This window comes from Chanodichthys erythropterus, chromosome 8 (genome assembly GCF_024489055.1).
Source record: "Chanodichthys erythropterus isolate Z2021 chromosome 8, ASM2448905v1, whole genome shotgun sequence".
NCBI lineage: Eukaryota > Metazoa > Chordata > Actinopteri > Cypriniformes > Xenocyprididae > Chanodichthys > Chanodichthys erythropterus.
This window is the reverse complement of record NC_090228.1, coordinates 6,327,699-6,352,266: the sequence shown is the minus strand read 5'-3', so window position 1 is coordinate 6,352,266 and position 24,568 is coordinate 6,327,699. Positions and strand designations below refer to the sequence as shown.

Here is a 24,568-nt window from a genome sequence, read left to right as displayed (position 1 = left end):
TGACACCGGCGGGCTAAGCTGCATTATTGGAGTTGTAGTTTTATATACTTCTCTGCAAGAACGATGAATTACTGTCCTCTAGCGGCTGAGGGTGTTTGTACAACAAAAAACATTGATGTCTGTCGTCAGCAGGGCCGTAACCGGTGTAATGTATACTTATGGTAGATCATTTAAAAATATTTTTTAAAAAAATGGTGAATCTGAAAAAGAAAAAAAAAAATCTTTTAATAAAGAAAATTATATTTTCTAGATCATAATGCCATTCTATATAATAATAATAATAATAATTATTTCAACATTTAGGGCACAATATGTAGGCTACAATGCTGTTTTATCATATTAGATGCATTTGTGTGTTGAAAGTTGTTATAATGCTACTCTGAGTGTTCGCTCGGTGGCTACTTGTTGCACACTTCAGCTAGATTGATATTAGCCGGTAAAACATGGTAAATCAAGAAAACGAGATTTAAACAATAAGACTTCTTGTGTTGAGCTATATAACATGATTAGTTTTCAAACAGTTGTTCCCTTGTCTAATAAAACACATAATATATTAAAGCATCTTTGGTGTTTCCATGCTTTCTACAAAATAAAAACAAAGGTAACGCGGGTATGATGTGGATTATGAGATAATGTAAGTACACAAGACAAAAGTGTATAGGCTAACTAACATTGTTCTAGTGGTTGTTTGGATATTTTAATGCAAAAAGCTTACATATTGTGCCTTGAATTTTAACTCAAAGATATATATATATATATATATATATATATATATATATATATATATATATATATATATATATATATATATATATATATATATATATATATATATATGTGAAAAAGAACAATTTACAAACAGAGCATAAGATAAGTGTGACATTAATTAGTAACAGAGGATCCAAAATAAAATAAAATCATAATATTTTAAGCATGTTAATGACTTTTTGTTTTTTAACAATTTCAGAGTAGATATAAAACAATCAAATTCCACTAAAATACCTTAAACATTGGGGATTTAAGCATTTTTGTTTATGTATATAAAATTTTGCCAGCAGTATATGAGTAAGTTAACAATGTATTCAAGACCTTTGTTAACATTGTTTTCCAAAATAATATCCTTTAAAGAAAAACAGTATTTATCCTTTACTAGATTAAAAATAAATTCTGCCATTTCCTTCCAAAAATGTTGGGTAATTTTTACAATCAAAAAATAAATGTGTTAACACTTCTTTCTCATTTTTGCAAAAGGAGCATAAATCATCAATATCAGAGTATCTTGAAATTATTGATTTAACAGGGTAGATGGTATGCAGAATTTGAAAATGTATTTCTTTAGTTTTGTTATTGATACAATACACTGTGTGCAGAATTATCATCTCTTATCCTGAAATGTCCGTCTTGCGATGGACTAAATATGATCTTCCAAAACTTACTGCCAGATTCTGGAAGATAAATTCTTCAAACAGTGGTACAAGAGGATGTGGTGCTGGTCCTTCAGGAGTCACTCTCAATCTGTCTGTCTATAAGGCCTATAAAAACCCAGTCTTCATGTATTTTATAACACTTCAGCTTGTGATTCTTATTAAGAGTGGGTCATTTTTTAGGATTCTTTAGCTAACCTAAGTCTCTGAGATCCTGACACCTTGCACTTCTGGAGACTTCAGGTCGGTTGCAGTTCTGGAAACTGGAGACTAAAGGGTTCCTGATGGTGTCACACTTAATTCTTCACCTAAATTCTTAATTATTTTGCAGTTAACATGTGTCTTTTCTTTTCCACCTGTTTTTGTATGACCCCGCTGACCCAATGAGCATTTTGCTGTCCCTGGGTCATGCTTTAACTTTGCAATTTCTAGTATTACATTAGTATTGCGTCCTTCTCATGAGTATTTAATATTTTTTGACTTTTCAGTCTGAGTTAAATCTCTTTTTTTGGCTCATAAAAAGAAAACCTGCCTAATAATTCTGCACACCTGAATATAAGGCATTTTTCATTTCCAGCCTTTATGAACAATTATATATCACTTACAAATTATTAAAAACAATATTAATAGTAGTTATTAAGATTGATGTGGTTTGGAATTGGTAAAATGTGCTTGGAAAACAATTATGATCAGAAAATCAAATTGCCTAATAATTCTGCACACAGTGTATTTAAAGGGGATTAACCAGCAGCCTTCCAATTAATATTATCAATAATAGAGTTCCAAAAGAAATTTTGTTTTTAGCAGTAAATGTTCTTGCATTTTTTATCAATCAGTTCAAGACCATTTAAAATTAAATTTGGTTTTGTCAATACTGTAGAGTTATAATGAATATGACTTTTAACAAGATGAACAAGAATAAGAGGAATAATTTTAACTCAAAGATTGGCGGCCGTCAGTTTTTGTAATGACGTGTACATGCGCTTGTTGTAATGTCTTCATCCTCCACTAGATGGCAGATAATGAACAAACATTTTAAAAACAGGGTACTCGCTAAGATCATAAATGATTTCATATGCCCCTTAAATTGTGTGCATTTCAAGTGGACAGATTTAGGCCTACTGACTAATATCAGCACTCAAAGATACAGCATCACATGAATGCATGGTGCTAAAGACAGAATTTGTGTGTGTGTGTGTGTGTGTGTGTGTGTGTGTGTGTGTGTGTGTGTGTGTGTGTGTGTGTGTGTGTGTGTGTGTGTGTGTGTGTGTGTGTGTGTGTGTGTGTGTTGAAGAATCCGGCTTCCTGTCAGTGAATATCCCTCCAGGAAATCGGAAGATGGTTCCACCCCCTTGTGGAGCCCCATGCCACCAATTTACTGAGAGAGAGATTTATTTGTTGTACAGAGATATACTGTATAGTTTTATATGCACTTCATACATTTTACATGTTACAATTGTTTATTTGCACTGTTGTTACTTGTATTGAATATGATGTTGCGTTGCATGTCTTTTGTGTATGCTAATAAAGCATACTTGACAACTGATATTATTTATTTATTTATTTATGTTGCGTTTGTCCCCATCTCTGTCTCCATGCGGTGTAAGCATGTTAATACAAGCAAAATATATGCAAAAAAGTAGATATTTGTGGGGAAATAACCTTAAATTGCCTTTTCAAGGAGCTTTGCATAAGGCTGACAGAACAACTTGTAGTTGTTCTGCAGACATAATCATATCCCCAGTACATATTAAAAGGTATTAAGATGGCACAATTTAAATTATTAGCACTTTAACACGTTTTTGTTTGACAGTATGTTTAAAATGTATACTTGAAAATCACCATGTCAAAAGGGAAAAGCAACCCATTTCATAGAATGACCTATATATTCTCTTTAAGAATATTTTTTCCAGATTCCAGATTTAGTTATGAGGAAATTTTCTAGCAATTTGATCCCCGCACGTTAGAATCACACACACACACACACACACACACACACACACACACACACACACACACACACACACACACACACACACACAAAATGTGTGTGGAGGAAGGAACACGGGCTCCTCCCGGCGGGTCCCGGGCAGGAAGAGGGTGACGTCAGTGTGCTCCTCTCGCCGCAGATTCAGGTTACAGTACACTGCTTGTGCGCGCGTCCGCAGCCGCGTGCGCGTGTGTGTGCTCGTGTTCTTGAATATCGGATGGTGGCTGGAGGAGGAAAAGCGTGTTTACACAGACGGGCCGAGCGCCTGGGGAATAGCGCACGGCGAGAGGAAGTGAGCCGGCTCGCTGTCTGCCTGCACCAACTTCCTGCTCAGAGAGAGAGAGAGAGAAAGAGAGAGAGAGAAAACAGTCGGGATCCCATTACAGTCCGACTGAGAGCTGCCGAGACGGCCGACAGCATGGAAAAACAGCGCATTATACGGAATTCTTTTTAATAAAGTGAAAAAGGACCCGACCGTTAAGCACAGGTACGTGAATAATCCGTCCAAACTATCTGAACGTGTTAAAAATGTTTACAAATGTGTAATTACCTCACAATAACAAATAAAAGGAAGAAAGCTTCCAAAGTACAGGACTGAAACTTGATATCCTCAAAAAAAGAATGAACCTATCCAAATGAAGGAGCTGTTTGAAATGTTCAGAAGTGATGTTTAAGACTTTAATGTATACAACTGAAAGACTTTTCTGTACTAAAACCAACGAATCTCTTCTATCAATAATAGACACTTCAAGTGTCCACCGTTCCCGTTACTTACGCGCAATTTACGCACCGTTTACGCACGACTGTTGAAAGTTTGAATACCTGTTGAGCTCACGAGTTCGTGATGTATAATTTAAACATTGAAAAGCAGGGCTGTTAGAAAGGGCTGAAATGTGGCTCCTGGCGCTTTAAACGCACTAGTAGAGTTTCTGGTTTGTCTGGAAACAGCAGCAGACTAATTGCCATGCGCTTCCGGATTGAAACTGGCAGCAGACAGCATCTTGAAAATGAGTCATTGGGGCAAACAAAGAAACTTCAGTTCAGCCCTATAGAGCTGATGTTACCCCTACATCTGGATATGCTGGGGATGATCGATGTTTGTGACCGAGAAAAAAGTATTTGGACACGTTACTGTAAGTCACTCTTACGTGAATGGAGTAGCAGACGATGCTAGAGCTTTCCTAAATCATGGTGTACTCAAGTTCACCGCTTATGAACATGTTCATCTATGACAACCACAAAGTGTCCAAATACTGATACTTGAACTCTTGTTTTACATTTAAAAATGATGATGTTTATAATGTGCTCGTGTCATCTTTCTTTAAAACGAATGTCACTTTCGAGGCCGTTTCCTTCTGTTTTGGAGTTTTGGACACCGTCACTGTCACACTGTGTGTAAAGTTCCTCCTATCTACTTCCTGTATGGTTAGATTGGTTGGATAGATTTGCACTTATGCAGGTTTTGGTGTCTCCAGTTGGCATTTAAAAACAAGTTCTGTGTATTTCATTATTTTGTAGCTTTAATATTTCTGTATTTTCCCTGAAATATTCTAAAAGAGGAACCATCATCATTTCGATCAAACAGCCAATTAGATTCAATGCAGTAAACAAACCCTCTCTGCTATTTTGCTTATCAAATGCAATGCCATTTGAAGCATCCACACTCCACTGTTTGGACACAGACACACATTCTCAGATCAGTCTGCGTAATTTCAAGAGCTGCAGCTCTCTCTGGAGAAATGTGGTCGTGGAGAGAAGTCCTTCATGACTCTCTTTTCTCCCTCTCTTCAGTAGGAGCTCCCTGAATTTTCCACTGCAGTCTGTGTGTGCAGGAAGAGCGCACATTTAGTCATGGCGAAGTAATGTCTGCGCACACCAACTAATCTCATTACGAGTTTCCGCTGGCGCTACAGTGGAGGGGTTTGTGAGCACGACGGCAAGTTTGGTGTTTAAAAGCTGTCTAGGGGCCATTCAAAACACTGCGCTTGGGGTTTTGGGTCCAGACGGTCTGTTGCATGAGTCTTGAAGGCTGTGAGCGTGTCACTTTGTGCTGGAGAGCACACCTTCTCCTCCCATACACACACACACACACCGGCGATGTGTGAAAGTTTAAAAAACACCTTCATCAGGCAGTATATGTTGCCTGATAAGCCACTTAATGTACTAGACTGCTGCTTTCTTTTTCGGACACACTGTGTGTAAAGTCTACAGTCATGTTCCTCCTTTCTACTTCCTGTATGGTTAGATGGTTTGGATAGATTTGATGCTTTTTTTCTTGGTGTTTTCCATTGATTCTTTGAACTTAAGTGCTGTAAGAAGTGAATGATCTGTGGTGTTGAGAAAAGATTATTGCTTGATGCAGATATCATTTTCAGCCATCTGAGAGAAAAAATTGCTTATTTTTCGTTGTACATTTTGAAAAAATTACTTTGCAACAATATTGAGTAAGGTGAGTGTAAATATAAACTCAGCAGAAGTTGCAACAGTCCTTTCTTCCCTATTGTGACATATATAAGAGTGAAATGGCTTTTTGAACAAGGAAAAATGTAGGACGGGAGTTGATTTTGTCCATTGGGAGTCGATTGGATGGTTGCGGTTCGCTATTGGTCGATCTCATGTGAGTGACAGGTTGTCCCGCCCAGTAAACACGTCATCACTTTTGATTTCATGGTGACTTTAATCAACTTGCAATTCAGATTTGCATTTAAAATGATAAAAATAAGTAGAATTTAAATTAACAATGAATATACATGAACACTAAACAGGTTTTCGGAAAGTAACTCAAATCAATGAATAATCTTTGATTAGAAATTTAACTCGAGTGGTTGGTTGCATAAACTGCTTAGACTAAAAATTTAGTCATCTAATTTTTTTCTTCAAGACAAATCCTAACTATTCAAAATAATTTATATAAGATTGGTCTAATTTGAATCAGAATAGTGTCTAACTGCTAGTTGGTCAAACTAGTTAAGACATCTTAACATAAAGGCTAAGTTTATGCAAAAAAAAAAAAAAAAGTGAATAATTATTATAAATTAATAATTCCCCAGTGGATTACGTGAATTCTGCATTGTAAAGATAAGTAGGTTTTACTCTTTTTAAATTTGTTCTACTTTCAAATGAATACATGAGAGATTATAAATAAATCAAACAAGTGAATATTTGAGTAGAATTGAGTACAAATTACAATTTTTTTTAGTTCAGATTATTAATTGCAGATAATAATAAATCTTCTCTGCTGTATTTACTTCCCAACAAAATAATTTCTTTCCAGTGTGATGTCCTATGGCATGAAGTCAAAATTAGAGAGCTTGTCGGGGGTATCTAAGCATTTAAAGTAGTAAAACAGTGTGTTTTCTTAGTATCTATGGACTTTTTTTCACATTTTCTGCACTATTTGATGGGAAAAAATGTCAAAAATGTCTAAGGCTACATTTACACACCAATTTTGATTTTTTGACTATATCCGACAACCAGCTTACATCTTTTAAAAGTGACCCATATCCGATATCTGCATTTACACTATAATTTTGGCGAAACAACCCAAGATAGATGTACTGACCCGGAAATAGGCCGAAAAGGAAGTAAAATGATGTGATTTGCAATGGACGCAGATGAATTGAATGATAATACAAGCTTTGCTTTAAGCACCATCTTTAAAGGTCAGAAAAACATTAAGTTGAGCTTTCGTCCTCCATTGCGCCATTGAAAAGAGTCATGTGATCGTGGTTGGTGTCCACCTGAGTTGACATCATTCGCTACTGTTGCTTTTTTAAATACAACATACGACTCGCGTTGACGGGAATATCCAGTCTGTCCACTTACATGGCAGATGCAAATATCCGATTTATTTCCACATATGAATGAGGCCTGAAACCGATCTGAGAATATCGGAATCCATGTTTTTTTCCTGCTTACACGTTTGTGGGTCATCTGTGCCACATTGGAGGAAAAAAAAGTGGAAATTGTAATAATGTAATAATGTAAACACAGCCTAAAAAGTACTACTCTTAGGGTACGTTTACACAACAACAAAGTACTAAAAGCAGAAAAGTTTTTACTTTGCGTTTTTCGCATACAGACAACAACGTTGTCAAAACGATCCCCGTTCGTATGGATCCGCAAAAACTACTAAAAATGCTGTATTGTGCTGCCAGGCCAGTAGATGGCGATGTCACTTTGTAAACAAACACTACGCGCCGATAGACTGAACGTGTAATACGTGTATGCATGACCCCACCGTTTCACAAATTCACTTTCAGGCCCCTAATAAGCCATCGTTGTGTAAATTAACAAGCAAAATGCATAAAAAAGGTCTCCATTTTTAGTTGGAATTGGTGTCGTTATTGTTAAAATATCTCATAAACAAACATGATTGGCATGGGGATGTGTAGAAGTTTGTGAAAGAATCCATGTGGAGTAATGCCTCACCAAGTAACTGTAAAAACAATCTATGATTCATTTATTTCATGAAATGTGTTAAAACAGCCTTAAAGCCAAAGACCATGAAGCTGATGCATGCCAGACAGCGGCGTAAGAACGGAGCCAAGGCGGTGCAGACAATCTATGTTTGAGTGTGTTTTTCTGTTTAGCGCACACTGTCTATTATTTATTTGTGTGTCATGGGGTCTCTCATCCTCTCTACATGCCTAAATGCAATTTTGTATCAGACAGTCTTTGAAAATGTTTGGCTAAGGATTCAAACTTTACTCCTGCATGGTTTATTTCATTGCTGACATCGCAAGACAATAAAGAGACAAAAACTCCAGATTTGCACATGCAAATCACATTTGTACACAGCAGCGGTTCTTAAAAGGGAGACATTTTTTCCCCTCTTGCAATAACCTAACAATGACTTTTACAGCCACGTTCCATGCAGGCACTTCTCCAAATGGCCAAGAGCTTTTGAAATCAGCTTCGTGTGTTTATTCCCTTTGATTAGGGAAGTAAATCTTGGAATCCATGAGCCTGTTCTTCAGGGTCTCGCATGCAATATGTCAGTCTATAGACGTCCATATGGGCGAGAACTTTGTGCCAGCACAAAAAGAGAAGAGGAAACCTCCCATTCGTGCCTTGTGTCCGTGTGGTCCCCTCGTTCCTGTGTTTGCTCCCCGCAGCAGGAATTCCTACCTTTCAGTTCGGGATCGGCATTCCCAGGAAGACGCCCTTCAAAGGAGAATTGGAGGAAGTCCTGATATAGACAGTTTTACGGTCGTTTAACGCAGATGCTCCGCTCAGAGGATGCTGGAGCAGGAAATGGTTGCATTTCGCTTCTTTGGGGGTTTGGAAAAAAATAAATGGGTGACAGTGTGTGGCGTACGGTGAGCTTTTATGTTGTGCCCAAGTGTGGAGTACGAGATCTAACTGTAAATTGCTGTAGATCTGTGTCACATATGTAGAAGAGTAATGAATGAGTGTGTGTGTTTCTTTTTGGTTCAGACCAAGAGAACCGACCTACAAGTGTGAACACACCCTATGTGTTTTAGCTTTGATTTTAGCCTGTCCTGTTTGCTACTTTAGGCTCAATATTCAATCAATTCCTTGATGACTTCCAGAGCAATCAGTCTGATGAGCGAAAACCAGGGTGAAAGTTTAATCTTGTGTGTCTTTGTCAAAACTATGACAAAGACTTTCCCAAAATAAGGCAGTCTGCAACTAGGGAGTTCCTCTTGGCCAATAAAACATGCTCCGTGTCAGAGCTATCCACACTAGTGAGTGAGCCAGCATCGTTTCTCCATCTAGCGCGCCGTCTCGTCCGTTCCCTCCATCCATCGTGCCGTCTTGGGAGAGCGCTGGCTCAGACAGCAGGAAGGCCGCAGTAAACGCCAACCCGCCCTGTTTGACTGACTTACAGTTACCAAAGGGTATGATGTAACGCTACTTAAAACTGAGGAGTGTGTATAAACGTTTGTGTACACTCTCTCTTGCGCACACACATTTGACAGCTTTGAATTCTCGTCAAACTGGTTTCCGATAGCTGTCAGACCTCAACCTGAGGTCATTTCTGTCACTCCACCCAGGTCTTCCTGCACTCTATCCGCCTCCTGCACTTAAAATATGAAAAAATAAAAAAATAAGCAGACACTCTATTCTACAATAAAATAAGTTTATGCAGGGTGTCTTAAATGTATATTTCACCTAAAAATGAAAAGTCTGTGGTCACTTACTCACTGTTGTTCTAAAGCCAGTTAACTTTTTCCTCTGTGAAACACAAAAGGAAAAAATTCATATAATGAAAGCATAAAACACTAATGTTTATGTCTATTGACATAATATTAAAGGTTACAGTTAACAACAGAGCCCAAACTAATACATTTAGTTGCTATTTATTTTTAGATATAATAATCAACACTCAAATATAAAAAAAAAAACATGTAAAGTGCACATAAGGCAATTTAAATTAACTTCTAAATCGAATTATAAAACTATTACTCTTTTTGAAATATAATCATTTACACAGTTGTTTTCATGACAAATATATTTAACCATTAAATAATTAACACATTACTAACAAGTAAATATAATGAATATATTGAATATATTTGCAAATACATTGTATATATATATATATATATAATGAATATATTCAATATATCCTAATAAATACATAAGCTAATATAGTGCATATATTTAGTGAAATGCTCCCCTCTATAGTTGTATGCTGTGGACACTAAATGACTTGCCTGAGGTAAATGTAATGCTGCGTGAGATATTCTCAAGCTGTTTTATTGTTGTTTTTCCACGGTTGAAACACCGGTTGAGAGATTACACCCATATCTAGATAATCTGTTCTTCTTCTTCACTTTTTACTGTTTCCAAGTCAAGTCGCCTTTATTTATATAATGCTTTTTACAATGCAGATTGTGTCAAAGCAGCTTTACATTGATAACTGGTACATAATTTTTGCTGCACAGCAGCTCTTCAAGAATAGTGTCAATGCAGGCAGATCAGAAGCACTGTTGAATAAATGTCAAGAATACTGTTGAATATCAAATATATCAAGTCAAATGTCAAGTGTCCCCAACTTAGCAAGCCAAAGGCGACAGCGGCAAGGAACCCAAACTCCATCAGGTGACATCAGGTGGCAAACAAGTAGCAAATAGGTGTTAAAATGGAGAAAAAAAACCTTGGGAGAAACCAGGCTTAGTTGGGGGGCCAGTTCTCCTCTGGCGAACAGTGCTTTGTTACGAATCAGGTTGCTATCATAAGTCTGATAGGATCGCAACAAACAATGTTGTGGCAGTTAGCATATAGTGTTGCATTACCACACGCGCCCCCTTCTGAATTGGAGTGTGGATCACCTGTGACTGTCTGTATTCGTTGTCTAACTGCATTAACCGAACCGTGATGTCTGTACCGTATGGTTCAGGACGAATACATGTACCGTTTCATATATATATATATATATATATATATATATATATATATATATATATATATATATATATATATATATATATATATATATATATATATATATATATATATACATATATATATATGTTTCAGACCATGGTCAAAGTGTACAGGTTTCATAATGGATATATAGTTCTTTATATTTCCCAAAATGTAACCAGGGATGAAGAGCAAAAGGTTATGAGAGTACAATAAGGTTAAGTGTGTGGCTTAATGGCAGCGGTCACAGGAAGCGGCCCGAGCAAGATTTAAACTTCCTGTACTGTTGAGCTTTTAACATTGAACCACTGTGCCTTCCTGATGGAATTAATCCCAGACCACATGCATGAAGGAACTCCCTCTTGTTGACTAGAAAATCCTTATCTTACACCCAATGGATCCACTTCCATATTGACTGCGACTTTGTTGTCTAAATCAGAGTTTGCTGGGGGGAAAAAAAGTATAATTTTTCTTTTTGAAATATCAGTGATCTAAGATGAAAAAAAAAAAAATCAAATCAATCAAAAATCATGTTGTCCAAACTATAAATGTCACAACTCTGCACATGTCTAAGGTTTCTTGAAGGAATGTGAGCAGATATCTTTATTCACATCCTGTTTTGTGAGATCGCAGCTTCCTGTCTGTGTCCAACCACAGCGCCAAAGTATAAAGAGCACTTCTAGGTCTTATTCTGCTCTGAAACCCATTCACAAAAACTGGACGATCTAACCTTCCTTATTGAGTATGTGAATCTTTGCATGTTGGACTACTTTTGTCAGTATTAAGGTCTGATAATGACCGTTTGGGTGATTGTTCACTGACAATAATATATAGGGAAGTGTTTGACTTCATGGTTTTTTCCTATGATATTCAGGATGAGTCAGTATTTTGATAAAACAAAACTCATACATTAGTGTTTACTTTTTTTATGTTTTGAAAGAAGTCCCTTCTGCTCACCACGGCTGCATTTATTAATCAAAAATACAGTTATAACTATAATATTATGAAATATGAATACAATTTAAGTTATTTTAATGTTTAATGTTAAAATGTAATTTATTCCTGTCATGCAAAACTGATATTCCTGTCATATTCCTGTCAATCAAAACGAATCATTCTAGATTTCTGAAGGATCATGTGACACTAAAAAGTGGAGTAATGATGCTAAAAAAATTTTTTATTTTTTTTTTGCATCATTACTCCACTTTTTAGTGTCACATGATCCTTCAGAAATCTAGAATGATTAAATTTTTTTAGCATCATTACTCCACTTTTTAGTGTCACATGATCCTTCAGAAATCATTCTAATATGCTGATATGCTGCTTGAGAGACATTTCTTATTACTATCAATGTTGAAAACAGATGTGTTGCTTAATCCTTGGTGAATAGAAGTGTTTTAAACAGTGGACTGAACCCAAACTTTTGAACGGTAGTGTAAATGATAGAACTGGATTTTCATTTTTGGGTGACCTATAACTAAAAATTCCCTTAAAAATGCTTGTTGTAGGTTTTCACTCTGGGTTTGGGATGTTTGAACTATTTTGTGCCCCTTATCTCTACCTGGTCCCTTTAATCCATGTTATAAACAGGGTCTTGTGGACAAACTCCATGTTTGCCTTGTTAGTAATCTCTGTTCACAAGTGGGTGTATCTGCCAGCCTTTGAGCGGACACCTCCATCCCAAAGAGGGACGGTCGATGCTGGAACGTGTTGCTTGTTTGCAAGCTGTTCCTGTGTCAGTCTTTCTGGCTGATAGCCCTTTGTTGTTTATGAGCCTGTGCGTTAATGTACAACAGAACAGGAAATGCTTGTGGGAGGGCACCCAGGAATGACGTTTTTTGTTCATGCGAGAGATGAAGAGTGCAGAAGGAAAAGGGGAAATTGATGGATTCAGGAGCACAAACGCGGCGTTCTTTAATGTGGCTGTGTTTATAAGACTGATGCTCTGGCCTCTCCTACTTCACCACTTCCTGTGAGAAACCTGCATGGATGGTTAAAGGAAAGTTTTTAACAAAGCAAACACAATCACTCCTGGAAGGATGTCTATCAGATCAAGGTGCCGGTCTGAGCACATCCACAGACACAAACTAAATTTGGCTTAGCAGTAGGATCTTCATTAGATCCTAAAACCTTGTTAGGGTCATTAAAAGTGTCCTCATGCCACCTTTTCTTGCCCAATAAACAAGCAGTACAGGCAGAGTGTAATCTTGGCTAATTTAAATTAGATAGACGCTTAATGAAATTACGCCAAACTCTCACCTCGTTCACAGTGATCCACATTGCTTTAAATCAGTATAAGAAAAAACAGCTGTGTTACAAAATCTAGCAAGCTACCTACCTAAACAGCATTTTAAGGTGCTATTGCTTATGCTACCTTTTGATATACCTAATTTTAGCAAAGACAGCAAGATATCAAACTAGCTTTTGGAAAAGAACGTCAGCCTGAATGTCTCACCCAAAAATGAAAATTCTGTCATTAATTACTCACCCTCATGTCATTCCAAACCCGTAAGACTTTCATTCATCTTTGGAACACAAATGAAGATCTTTTTAATGAAATCTGAGAGCTTTCGGTCCCTCCATAGACAACCTATGCAATTACCACTTTCAAGGCCCAGAAAGGTAGTAAAGACATCATTAAAGTAATCCATGCGACTCCAGTGGTTTAACTTCAATTTTATGAAGCATGTTGGAGATTAATATTTTGTAAATATAGCGGTAAATTATGTTTTTTTGCGCAAACAAGGCACTCGTGTCACTTTATTAGAATTGAGGAAAAACCACTGGAGTCACATGGATTACTTTAACGATGTCTTTACTACCTTTTTGAGGCTTAAAAGTGGTAGTTGTGTAGCTGTCAATGGAGGGACAGAAATATCTTCATTTGTTCATAAGTTTGTAACGACATGAGGGTGAGTAATTAAAGACAGAAATTTCATTTTTGGGTGAACTAACCCTTTAAAATATAAATATACTGTTAATCTTAATCATTTTATTTCTCTCGTCTGACAGATATGGAGAGTGCCATCACGCTGTGGCAGTTTCTGCTGCAGCTACTGCTGGACCAGAGCCATAAACACCTGATTTGCTGGACGTCCAACGACGGCGAGTTCAAGCTGCTCAAATCGGAAGAAGTCGCCAAACTTTGGGGCCTGCGCAAGAACAAGACTAACATGAACTATGACAAACTCAGCAGAGCACTACGCTACTACTATGACAAGGTTGCACAAGCTCACATTTCAAACATCTGACCAATGATAATCATAGATCCGATTTCATGAGAAAACGTAACTATTTTACGTGATTTCCTGTGAATTCATACGAAAATTGTACGAAAAAATGTAAGCCTTCAGTTTTGGACCTTCATGATCCGAACAGTTATTGGGGCGTAAGCAGATCGTACCAAAACATATGATTGAGATCATACGAATTGGCCACCAAAACGTAAAATAGTTACGAACTGCACTGAGAGCGTGTTGTAATCATCCTCTGTCTTTTGCAGAATATCATAAAGAAGGTGATTGGTCAGAAGTTTGTGTATAAGTTCGTCTCATTCCCTGATATTCTGAAGATGGATCCCCAAGCAGTGGAGCTGGGTCGGGATGGGGGTCACGTCGCAGGGGGCGTCATGTTACAGGAGGTGGAGTCTGATTGCGGCGAGGGGGAGGAGTCTCCGAAGCTGTCGCTGTCATCGCTGAGAAGCCCCGCCTGTAGGAACGAGTATCTTCACTCTGGTCTGTACTCATCCTTCACAGTCAGTTCCCTCCAAAGCCCGCCTCCGCTGCTGCGTCCAATCAAAGTCGAGAAGCAGCGAGGTGGCGAACGTGAGGAGGAGGGACAAACAGTGATTCGGTTTGTCACTAATCGATCAGAGAAAGTCGTTCACCTTGCTTCCTCGCCACCACCTGCATCCGCGGAGGTTTTCTTCACTTCAAAATCCTCCCCCTGCTCGTCCCGTAGCCCCTCCCCCACTCATAGCCCTGTCTATACGCTGCGGCCGGGGCGGAGCCCAGAGGCTCGCATAGACGAATCAGAGCAGATCGCTCAGCCTCTAAATTTATCATCCGGCCACAGGGAGCGAGCCCAGAATCAGGCCACGCCTCCCGAGAGGAGGACCGGTAGCAACGGACTGCCTCCCAAAGCTCGGAAACCCAAAGGGCTGGAAATCTCCGCCCCTTCCATACTGCTTTCAGGAAGTGACTTGGGCTCAATCGCCCTCAACAGCCCAGCACTGCCCTCAGGGTCTCTTACACCAGCCTTTTTCACTGCACAGGTACCAAACTATGTTCTTGTATTTTTATGTTCACACAGCCAATCTGTTCCAAAACCTATAGTGAGCTGCCTATCTAGACAGCATTGTAAGGAATAAAATGCAAAGCATAGTCAGAATACATAATGCCTTCTTCTAATGACTAAAAGCTAATAAGCCCAGATTGCAACAAATTTACATAAAAACTGTCTATTTTATACAACATCATAGTATTATGTAGTTAGCTTAACAACATGCTAATGTAAAGCTCTGTTGGAATTGACTGTTTAAAGGCAAGGTAAACATTGTGACAACTGGTCAGAGACAAAATGTCATTTCATTTAATACCAAACATTGATAAAGACTGCCGAAATGTAAATAAAAAGTTATATTTTTCTAAGTTCCATTAGAATATTGTGCCATTGGCTTAGCAACATGCTAATGTGAAGCTCTAATGGAATCAATTGTGAAAAAGCAAGCTAAGCAGATGAAAATAAGTAATATCAAAGACTATAGAATAACACAAGACGTGTCACTCGTATTGTTCTGAATGGGAGAAAGTGTAACGTGCAATATGGCGGAATAAGTCCCGCCTTCTAAATAAGAGCCAATCGCCGATTGGTAAAGTCATCGCGTCACTTCAGCGGCCGTTAGAATCACCGGTTTCTATAGAAACAGTCAGACGCGCGCCTCCGAAGAGACGTGCATTTAGGTCTGCGCATGCGCATTAGCTTGATCCAGCCTGAAAAACACTTTTTTTTTTGTCATGATTCGAGCATTTAGAAACTAGATTTATGAGCCGGTTGTTGTTAGATTTCATTGGTGATTTTAAATATGAAATTTAATCGTAATGTTGGCGTACAGTTTTGGAGAATTTGATGTTTCCGCATTCAAAGAGATTGCATGATGCCCAGGATGCCCGAGAGGCGTTTCAAAGATGGCCGCCGAGTGAAATGACTTGTCTTAAAGGGACTTTGGTAATATCAGCTTGATTATGAAAACAGAAAAAGTCAGTGACAATAAGGCTGATTTTAATCGCTCTATTTCATTAGAAATGTACTTTTATTAATACCAAAAGTATTAATAAAAGTAGTCTTAGTAAAGGTGGACTGTACCTTATAAATGCTATGTATTTTTATGCTTGGTGGAATGTCATGTTGTTAACTTAACAAGATGCTAATTTTGCCCTATTTTGTGTGAGACAGTGTTTCTGCCTATGTAGATCTTTCTAATCAGGTTTCATTTTTTAGTTGTAGGCAGCTTTTTAGGTTTTGGAACAGAGCTATAAATAAACACAATAACATCCTCTCCGGCACTGTTTATAGGCCTTCGACAGGTAACAAATAGACAGGACACACACCTATACTGGTAATACAGCTATTCTGTGAGACGTCTCGATCTTTACAGGGCGTGTAGGGAGAACTGTGTGGCAGACAGACAGGTTTTTAAAAAGAGGTAGAGTGAGACAGGAAGAGGGAAAAGACAGAAGGGCATAAGCGAGAGAAGAGAAACCTGTAAGTAAAGCCATATGTCTGTAATCTCGCACACTACAGCATAGTGACACAGGACAGAGAAAAACAGAGCGAGAACGAGAAATTGATTTCACATGCTGCCCTATAGCCACAACCTGGTGATCCAAAGTCCATGACCCATGGGAAGCTACATAATTCTCTCTCACTTTCTCTCTTAAAGGGACAGTTCACCTAAAAATGTATTTTCAGTCACCCTCATGTCTTTCCAAACCCATACGACTTCAGTGCTGACGTGAACGCTAATGGACGCATGCTTACGAACTCTTACAGACGAACGCATAATCTTTCAAAGTATAGTCCATTTGATAGTGTACGCCATCTCGCTTTTGAGCAACAAAAATGTCTTTGTACTCTTATAAACTAGAGCGGGTATCTCTCAACACCCTCACACAAGAGTTTGTCAATGTGGGCATCTGTTGTTGTCGCCGTCTCCAGTACTTTGTTGTTCTGTCGCATTCGCTTTTTTACGACTCTGAACAACAGGTTGGGGAAGTGTTGCCACCTTGTGGTCAAACTAATTAGTGCAAGAAAATTTCACGGTGCATGTGCAAACACAGAAAAATTCTGTGAAAGGCGCTTACTGCTGATGATTAAATTTACGCCACATGCAGTACGCATGAAAAAACCGAAGTATAGGCTTTATTCAGTGGAACACCAAAGGAGAAGTTAAGTTAATTAATTGAAAATTAATACTTGAGGGGATTAAATCTTATTCATATTGTAGGACTTCAGACAACTTGGACTAATTTTAGGGTCCTTTTTGCAGTTTGACATCCCCTGGGCCCTGTTTACACCTGGTATTAAGATGCCTTTTGGTCGACTGGATCACAAGTGGATGATGCTAAATACAGGTTTAAACAGGGTCTAAAATGTTTTGAGCTTGACCACTTTCGACCACTTCCAGCTAGTCAAAAACGCATTTGACCGGATTACTTTCAGAGTGTAAACGCTCATGTGGTCAAATGTGTTCAAACAGCCACAAAAGCTCTCCGCCTACTGACCTAATGCCTAAACATTATGGGAAGCACACTAACCAGATGGGAATTAAACTTTGTCAGCTGAAGACCCAAATTTGGATTGAAGATGAAAAACGTACCAAGCACAATGTTCTCTCACCATTCCTGATATCGAAGGCCATGTTTACACCTGGTATTAAGATGCGTTTTGGTTGATCGGATCACAAATGGGCAATGCTAAATATAGTTGTTAATGGGGTCTAAAACATTTTGAGCTTGTCCACTTTCGACCACTTCCAGAGGTAGTCAAAAACTCATTCGACCGCATTGCTTTCGTAGTGTAAACGCTCATGTGGTCAAATGCATTCGAACAGCCACAAAAGACCACCTACTCTCTGCCTACTGACCTAATCTTTGTTGGCTGAAGACCCAAGTTTGGTTTGAAGACGAAAAATGTACCAAGAACAATGTTCGCTCACCATTTCTGGTTTCTAGCACACACTCACTACATTTGGCTATCACAGCAGAAATGAAAACTGATGCTCTCCGTGTGTTTTTTCGTCGTCTCCAGTCGCATTTATATGTAAATTGCGCAAGCTTTTTGTGTCCTTTAGATTGAAAGATCTGAAAAAACCCATACATTTACCCGCCTATAGACCTTCCCCTCAAAAAAATCAGGACAGAAGTGTTCGAAAGTCACGGATTAAAACACCAGGTGTAAACAGGAACCTGTCTCCCTCATCTACTTGTGATCCGATCGACCAAAACGCATCCTAGGTGTAAACAGGGCCCTAGTGACCATCCTCTTTTGTTGTATAGAAAAGTGCATTAGGCACATTAGTCCGCAGAAGAAAAAAAGTTAAACGGGTTTGAATGACATGAGGTTGAGCACATGACAGAAGTTTAATTTGAGGATAACTGTTGCTTTAAACATTCTGAAAGATCTACAACAGACAGTTATTTCATAACCCCAGATTGAGCAAAGACTGCACAGACAGACAGTTGAACACCACTTCGAGGCACTGCATTTGTGCTGCATACCCTTAACGCTCCAAATTTGTCCTGTTCAGATAAAAAAAATCTGGCAAAATTTTTAAAGGGGCGCTCAGGCTTCTTATGCATGACAGGCTTCACATGCTATCGCCTGCTAACCGACGCAAAGACGTGCTTAGACATGCAGAGACTCACATTCGTCTTTCCAAAGTTTCGGGATTTGATGATCCATGACTTCAGTGACTAATACAAATAACATCTCATGTTCCTGTTCCCCCCTTTCACAATACCTCCTCTACTCGACTTTTTTCAGACTCCCTCTGGTTTGCTGTTGACGCCCAGTCCTCTCCTGTCCTCCATTCATTTCTGGAGCAGCCTGAGTCCCGTAGCGCCTCTCAGCCCCGCCAGGCTACAAGGCCACGGCTCACTCTTTCAGGTACGCACAAAACATTCCCAAAACCTTCACCTATAAAAAGAGGGATCTGAATATGAATGTGGTTGCTCATTTATTTTGGTTTAGCAGGGACATGCGAGTGTGTTTTAGAAAGTGATTTGCTTGTGTTTTGCTAGCGTGCGTTTGTGTTTGGTGTCGTGTTTCAGTCTTCATGTGAGCGAGAGGGGAAATCCTGTGGATACTTCCTGTTCTGACCCGAGGGAGAGTGTGTAGGGAGGTGTGTGTGAGCGAAAGAAAAAGACAAAGCAAACTGTATATTTGTGCTCATCTTGCTTTTTGAGGGCAGCGTCCAGTCTTTACTGTAAACATCGCTAGGCAGCAGGAAAACATTAAGGTAATCACGGCGACTGCTTGACTCTGCCTTTACGGGAATAGTGACAGTTCTTGATGTGCACTTTTACTACCACACACACACACACATGCACAGACAGACTCGTACACTCACTCCCCCACTCTCACTTCCTCCCTGGGCGGCCGTAGTGGGAGTTTTCTGGTTGGTCACATGACTGTCGTTCCTGCCGTTATTGGCTGCGGTGGGAAAATCTTGCGGCTCGTTTGTTTTTTGTCATTTAAAATGCCACTCTTCTTCTTTTTTATTATTTTCTATACCTGTAAAATATAGAAGTGAAAAAACGATGCTTTTAAGATGTTTGAGTCACTCCGGGAAACGGATTTACTGGTGTATATGTGTGTGTGTGTATTAGGGTTTGGAAATAAGCTACAGATGTTTCCTCTCTGCATTGGATATGGGGGAAAAACAGCTTCCTGTTAAAAAAGGGAGGGGGTGATAACTGAAAAAGACTCTGTCTGTGTGTATAGTCAGCTCTCACATAACAGGAAGTTCCTCTCCTAGCGCTACCATGATGCCTCAGTGAGGACTATGAGTGTTTTTTTGTTTTTTTGTGAACCACAAAGACAATGTTTTTTGTTTGTTTTTGTTTTTTTTGTGTGGGGAGAGATTTCACAGAGGTGTATTAGGGAGATATTTACAGAAACTTAAATACTCAGGGCATATTTCAGCTAAAAATCAAAAGAAATAGTTGTAACTGCACATTTTGATGCACTGAATTTAATTCATGGTATTTTTAGAAATAAAATAATACAGTGAATAAATTAATTATTAAATAATTTAAATTTCTTTGTTTCTTTATATATAAACTTTTATATATAAATGTTTTTCTTTATCTTTATATCATTATATAGCATTTCTTTATTAGGTTCAGCCTAAAAAGGTCAACATTCAAACAAAAAAAAAATAAATTAAAAAAAAAAAAAAAAAAAAAAAAAAAAAAATATATATATATATATATATAGTTAAGGACAGGTCCTGGTAGTATTTAACCTCTAAATAAATAAATAAATAAATAAATAAATAAATGTGCAAATAGTATTTAGCCTCAAAATCTAAATTAAAAAGTATTATTATTATTGTTATTATTATTAATAATAAATATGCATAAAATGATATGTCTGGGTAGCATTTAGCATCAACATAATAAACAAACAAACAAACAAACAGATAGTATTTATCCTCAAAATCTAAATTAAAAAGTATTATGGTTAGTGTTATTAATAATTAGATTCATAAAATGATATGTCGGGGTAGCATTTAACTCCAGCAAAATAAATAAATAAATATGGTCGTAGTATTTAGCCTCAAAATCTAACTTAAAATATTATTATTATTTATAATAATAAATATTCATAAAATGATGTCCAGGTAGCACTTAATCTCAACATCATAAATAAGTAAAATAAAATAAAATAAATAATAAATGTTCAAAAAAAAATAAAAAATCTAACAAAGTATTATTATTATTATTATTATTATTTATAATAATAAATATTCATAAAATTATGTCCAAGTAACTTAATCTCAACATCATAAATAAGTAAAATAAAATAAATAAATAAATAGATAGATGTTTAGGTAGAATTTAGCCTCAAAATCTAAATTAAAAAGTATTATTATTATTATTATTATTATTATCATTTATAGTAATACATTTTCATAAAATATGTCCAGGTAGCATTTAACCTCAACATCAAAAATAAATACATAAATGCATACATGTAATGAAATATACAGGTACTTAGCCTCTAAATTTATAAAGAATTATTATTACTATTATTATATATTAATATTAACAATATAGTATATTAATAATATACTAATATTAACTAACCAAATAAATGGAAATTTTGGATAATATTTAACTTCAAAATCAAAATAAATCAAAATTATAAATATACATATAATGAAATGTGTAGGTAGTATTTAGCCTCAAAATCTAGATTAAAAATATTAATAATAATAATAATAAATATTCATAAAATGACATGTCCAACTAACTAAATAAAAAGAAAAGTATAGTAGTATTATTTAACCTAAACAAAAATAACAAAATTAGTAATAATGACAATAATAATATATTTCCCATTCAAAACTACATGGACATTTTTTGATAAGATTTGCCCATTAAGACGTGAACTATTATTTGGCGTGGTCAAGTAGCCTAACTATTCACGATTAGATGACATTTCCTGGTAAAATCATTTGCATGTGTTTTTTAAACACTATAAAGCATTTGCTGTGCAGTTACTAAACAGCATATGAAGACATCGTGATTCAGTATTTCCTCAATGTTCTGTTTGCTTTCTGACTCTCACAGTTCCCCACCCTGCTGAACGGGCCGCTCCCGGTACCCCTCCCCAACCTGGACTCCTCTTCATCATCACCATCCCCTCTCCTCATGTCCTCCAGCGCACAGAAATCCTGATTTCTGGACACTTTGTATATCCACCCCCCAGAATTATACCTTTACTCTTACACTAAGAAGGAATAATGGACCTTCATGTCATTTTTTGAGCCAGAATGCACTTCACCCTCTTGTGGCCACCTGCACCTATAGCACCCTTCAGTTCTGTTGAGTTTTGGACCAGCAAACTTTTGTGTTTTCTTTTTTTAACTCAGGCTGCAATCCAAAACAGCTCACCAAATTCCTCCGCAAGCTCTTAAAATAGGGAATTATTATGAGGTAATGCCAAAGAACATGAAGTGTCCTTTTGAGAAGATGGTGAGTCATTGGAAAGGGAGCCTTAGAGAATCTGTAGTCTCATTTTATTGGAGAACATGTTCAAGACTGGCCTTTGGCAGGTTATTTTTCAGAGTCTCTCTGACACTTTTAAATGGAGACAAACGATGCTGGACGAGGTAAAACACGTTCAAATCTGCGTAGACTTTCTGTACATCCTCAAACCATGAAAACTTCAGCGTTCACAACGGTTCTCCATTCCCAAGGTGCTTCAACTGGAAAGATCTCCCAGCTCAGACTTCAAGGAAACATTTAAACCATATTAAAGGAATCTCATTAGCATTTAAGTCTTTTATTTTTTATTTTTCCGAGGCTGTGAACCGGGTTTGTCTGATATTGTATTGTATAATATGGCGTTGTATGCACTGTGCTTCAAATGTACTACCGGCTGTGCCTTTTGTGTAAGAATTGTGTATTTGTATAATTTTCCTGCTTAAAAACATTTTGTAATAGACGAAATTCCACTTCAATATTGGAAAGAAAAGCTTTGTAATAGCTTCCGGTTATTTTTTTCATTAATGAATTGATTAAAAAAGTGTATTCTCGTATTAATTTTATATTTTTTGCTTTTCAAGAGTCAAGAAAATGTGCCTTGTGTTTTTGAATAAAAACAAGCATTGAATGCGACGCGACATCCTCCCGTCTGAACAAACACTCGCACCATTTCAGAAATACACACAAACACACACACACAAATATAATAAACAGACAACAGAGAGTTCGCTGTATGAAACAGACCATGTTTACTTCACTGATTAAGAGAAATAAATATCTGCAGTACAAAGAGTTAAACGGTCAATTCAACCGACAGCCGGTGTTCTGAAAGCGTCAGTGTTTCACGGAGGCGGAGCATACAGGACAACACGCATTCCATGCGTCACGTATACACGTAATCACGCACGCACACACTCGCGCACGCATTCTCCAGAAACAATCGACTCCGGTTTCACAATATTAATTAACATCTGTCAGTTAAGAAAAAAAAAAAAAAAAAAAAGAGTCATTTAAAATCTGATATCTTCTGCGTTCTTCATGTTTATAAATGCTGGGAAAAAGAAACATTGGTCCAACGCTGCTGTCAAAAAGTTTTTTTTTGTCGTCGTTACTTTTTCTTTTTACACACACAATATCTTTTTTTCTCTTCTGAGTAAAATCAAGCACACATGTGGGACAGTCGGACTCCAACATGCCACTTTAAGATACCATTATTCACAGAAGAGTCAATATGTAACATTAAAAAAATCTCTTAATACTGTTAATGAAACTAGCTCATCTTCATAGCCATCACTTGCATGGGGCTCTGTACAGTTACTAATCTCCATATTCACACATTTCTCAAGCGTCTCACACACTCGGAAGCTACAGAGGAGCTCTATTAATAGGAGAAAGTCATTTGCAACTGGTTTTGTGAATGTATCAGGAACTTTCAGAAATTAAAAATCTGACAAACAAGCACTTCAGTTCCGACAGGAAGTTATCACTGTGAATGAATGCAAAAGAGGGGAAAGTTAAGGAGAGATGGTCCGGTTCTCAGTTCAAAACTGTGAGGTCACAAAGTTCCTGCTGGTCCAGTGTTTGTTTTTTCCACCCTCGTTTTGCGGCTTTCTGAAGCCCACCTGGTTGAGATGGTCCCTGGTTGAGCAGGCCGTCCACGTGACGCGGCCTTTGAGGAACATATCCACTCTTTTTTTCTTGAAATGATGCTTTAAAATTTGAGGAATGAATATTTGGGAAGGTTTTTCAGTACATTTGGTTTGTCTTGAAGCGAAATCACCATGCCAGGAAAAGCAAAAGTAAATTCAAAACACTCGTATACGGCATTCCACCTCTGTCAAACAAACACAACAACAGACGGACAGCTGCAATATCAACATTTAGACAAAATTCGAATGGTTCTTAAAAAAAAAAAAAAAAAAAAAAAAAAAAAAAAAACTTATAGACGTGGGACTGATGTGTCCGAGACAACCAGGAGGGTCGCGCAAGAGTGAGGAAGTTACAAAGAGACAGTAGTCAATTAGCAGCAAAACAACTCCTCCGTCAATAAATATATACACGTTCACACACCCTAAGCGTCACACGGGGGTCCAGATGAGGGGGCCGATGGGCGTTCTGGCTCAAGGCTGCATGCTGGAGGCGGGACACTGGGGGGGAGAGACAGCGGGTTCATCTGATCCCCTTTACCACGCATGCACACACAACAAACACCCTCTTCTCAGAGAGCGAGGGGGACTAGTCAGTTAGTCTATACAACACAGACACGGATTAAGAGCCATCGACCTGATCCGTCCAGTGTGTGTGTGTGTTTGTGTGTTTGCTTGTGTGAGAGTGTGTGTCTGTGATGGGCAAGAGTGTGAGGGAACGCAGATTAAAACAGCATGCTCTGCCGTCTGTTCTTGCCGTTTCCTGTGAGGGGAGAGACAAAAGGAAGAGGACAATGAATAAATTATGAATGTTTAAATTAATATGTAAAAAATAAATGA

The 24,568-nt window shown here is 37.7% G+C and overlaps 2 protein-coding genes across 2 annotated transcripts in view; one reads left to right on the top strand and one right to left on the bottom strand.

Moving 5' to 3' along the window:
• Positions 1-3,566: 3,566 nt before the first annotated feature.
• Positions 3,567-23,833, top strand: elk3 (ETS transcription factor ELK3). Its single transcript, XM_067391624.1, has 5 exons — positions 3,567-3,901; positions 13,822-14,030; positions 14,312-15,082; positions 18,853-18,975; positions 21,666-23,833. Exons 2-5 carry the CDS (start codon positions 13,824-13,826, stop codon positions 21,771-21,773), a joined length of 1,209 nt encoding a protein of 402 aa, XP_067247725.1. The 5' UTR covers positions 3,567-3,901; positions 13,822-13,823; the 3' UTR covers positions 21,774-23,833.
• Positions 23,834-23,989: 156 nt separating this feature from the next.
• The window catches only part of cdk17 (cyclin dependent kinase 17), a 52,474-nt gene continuing 51,895 nt past the window's right edge, over positions 23,990-24,568 (bottom strand). Inside the window, exon 17 of the mRNA XM_067391623.1 lies at positions 23,990-24,491. Within this exon, the coding sequence (XP_067247724.1) occupies positions 24,454-24,491 (38 nt within the window). The 3' untranslated portion in view covers positions 23,990-24,453. The remainder of the gene's footprint in view (positions 24,492-24,568) is intronic.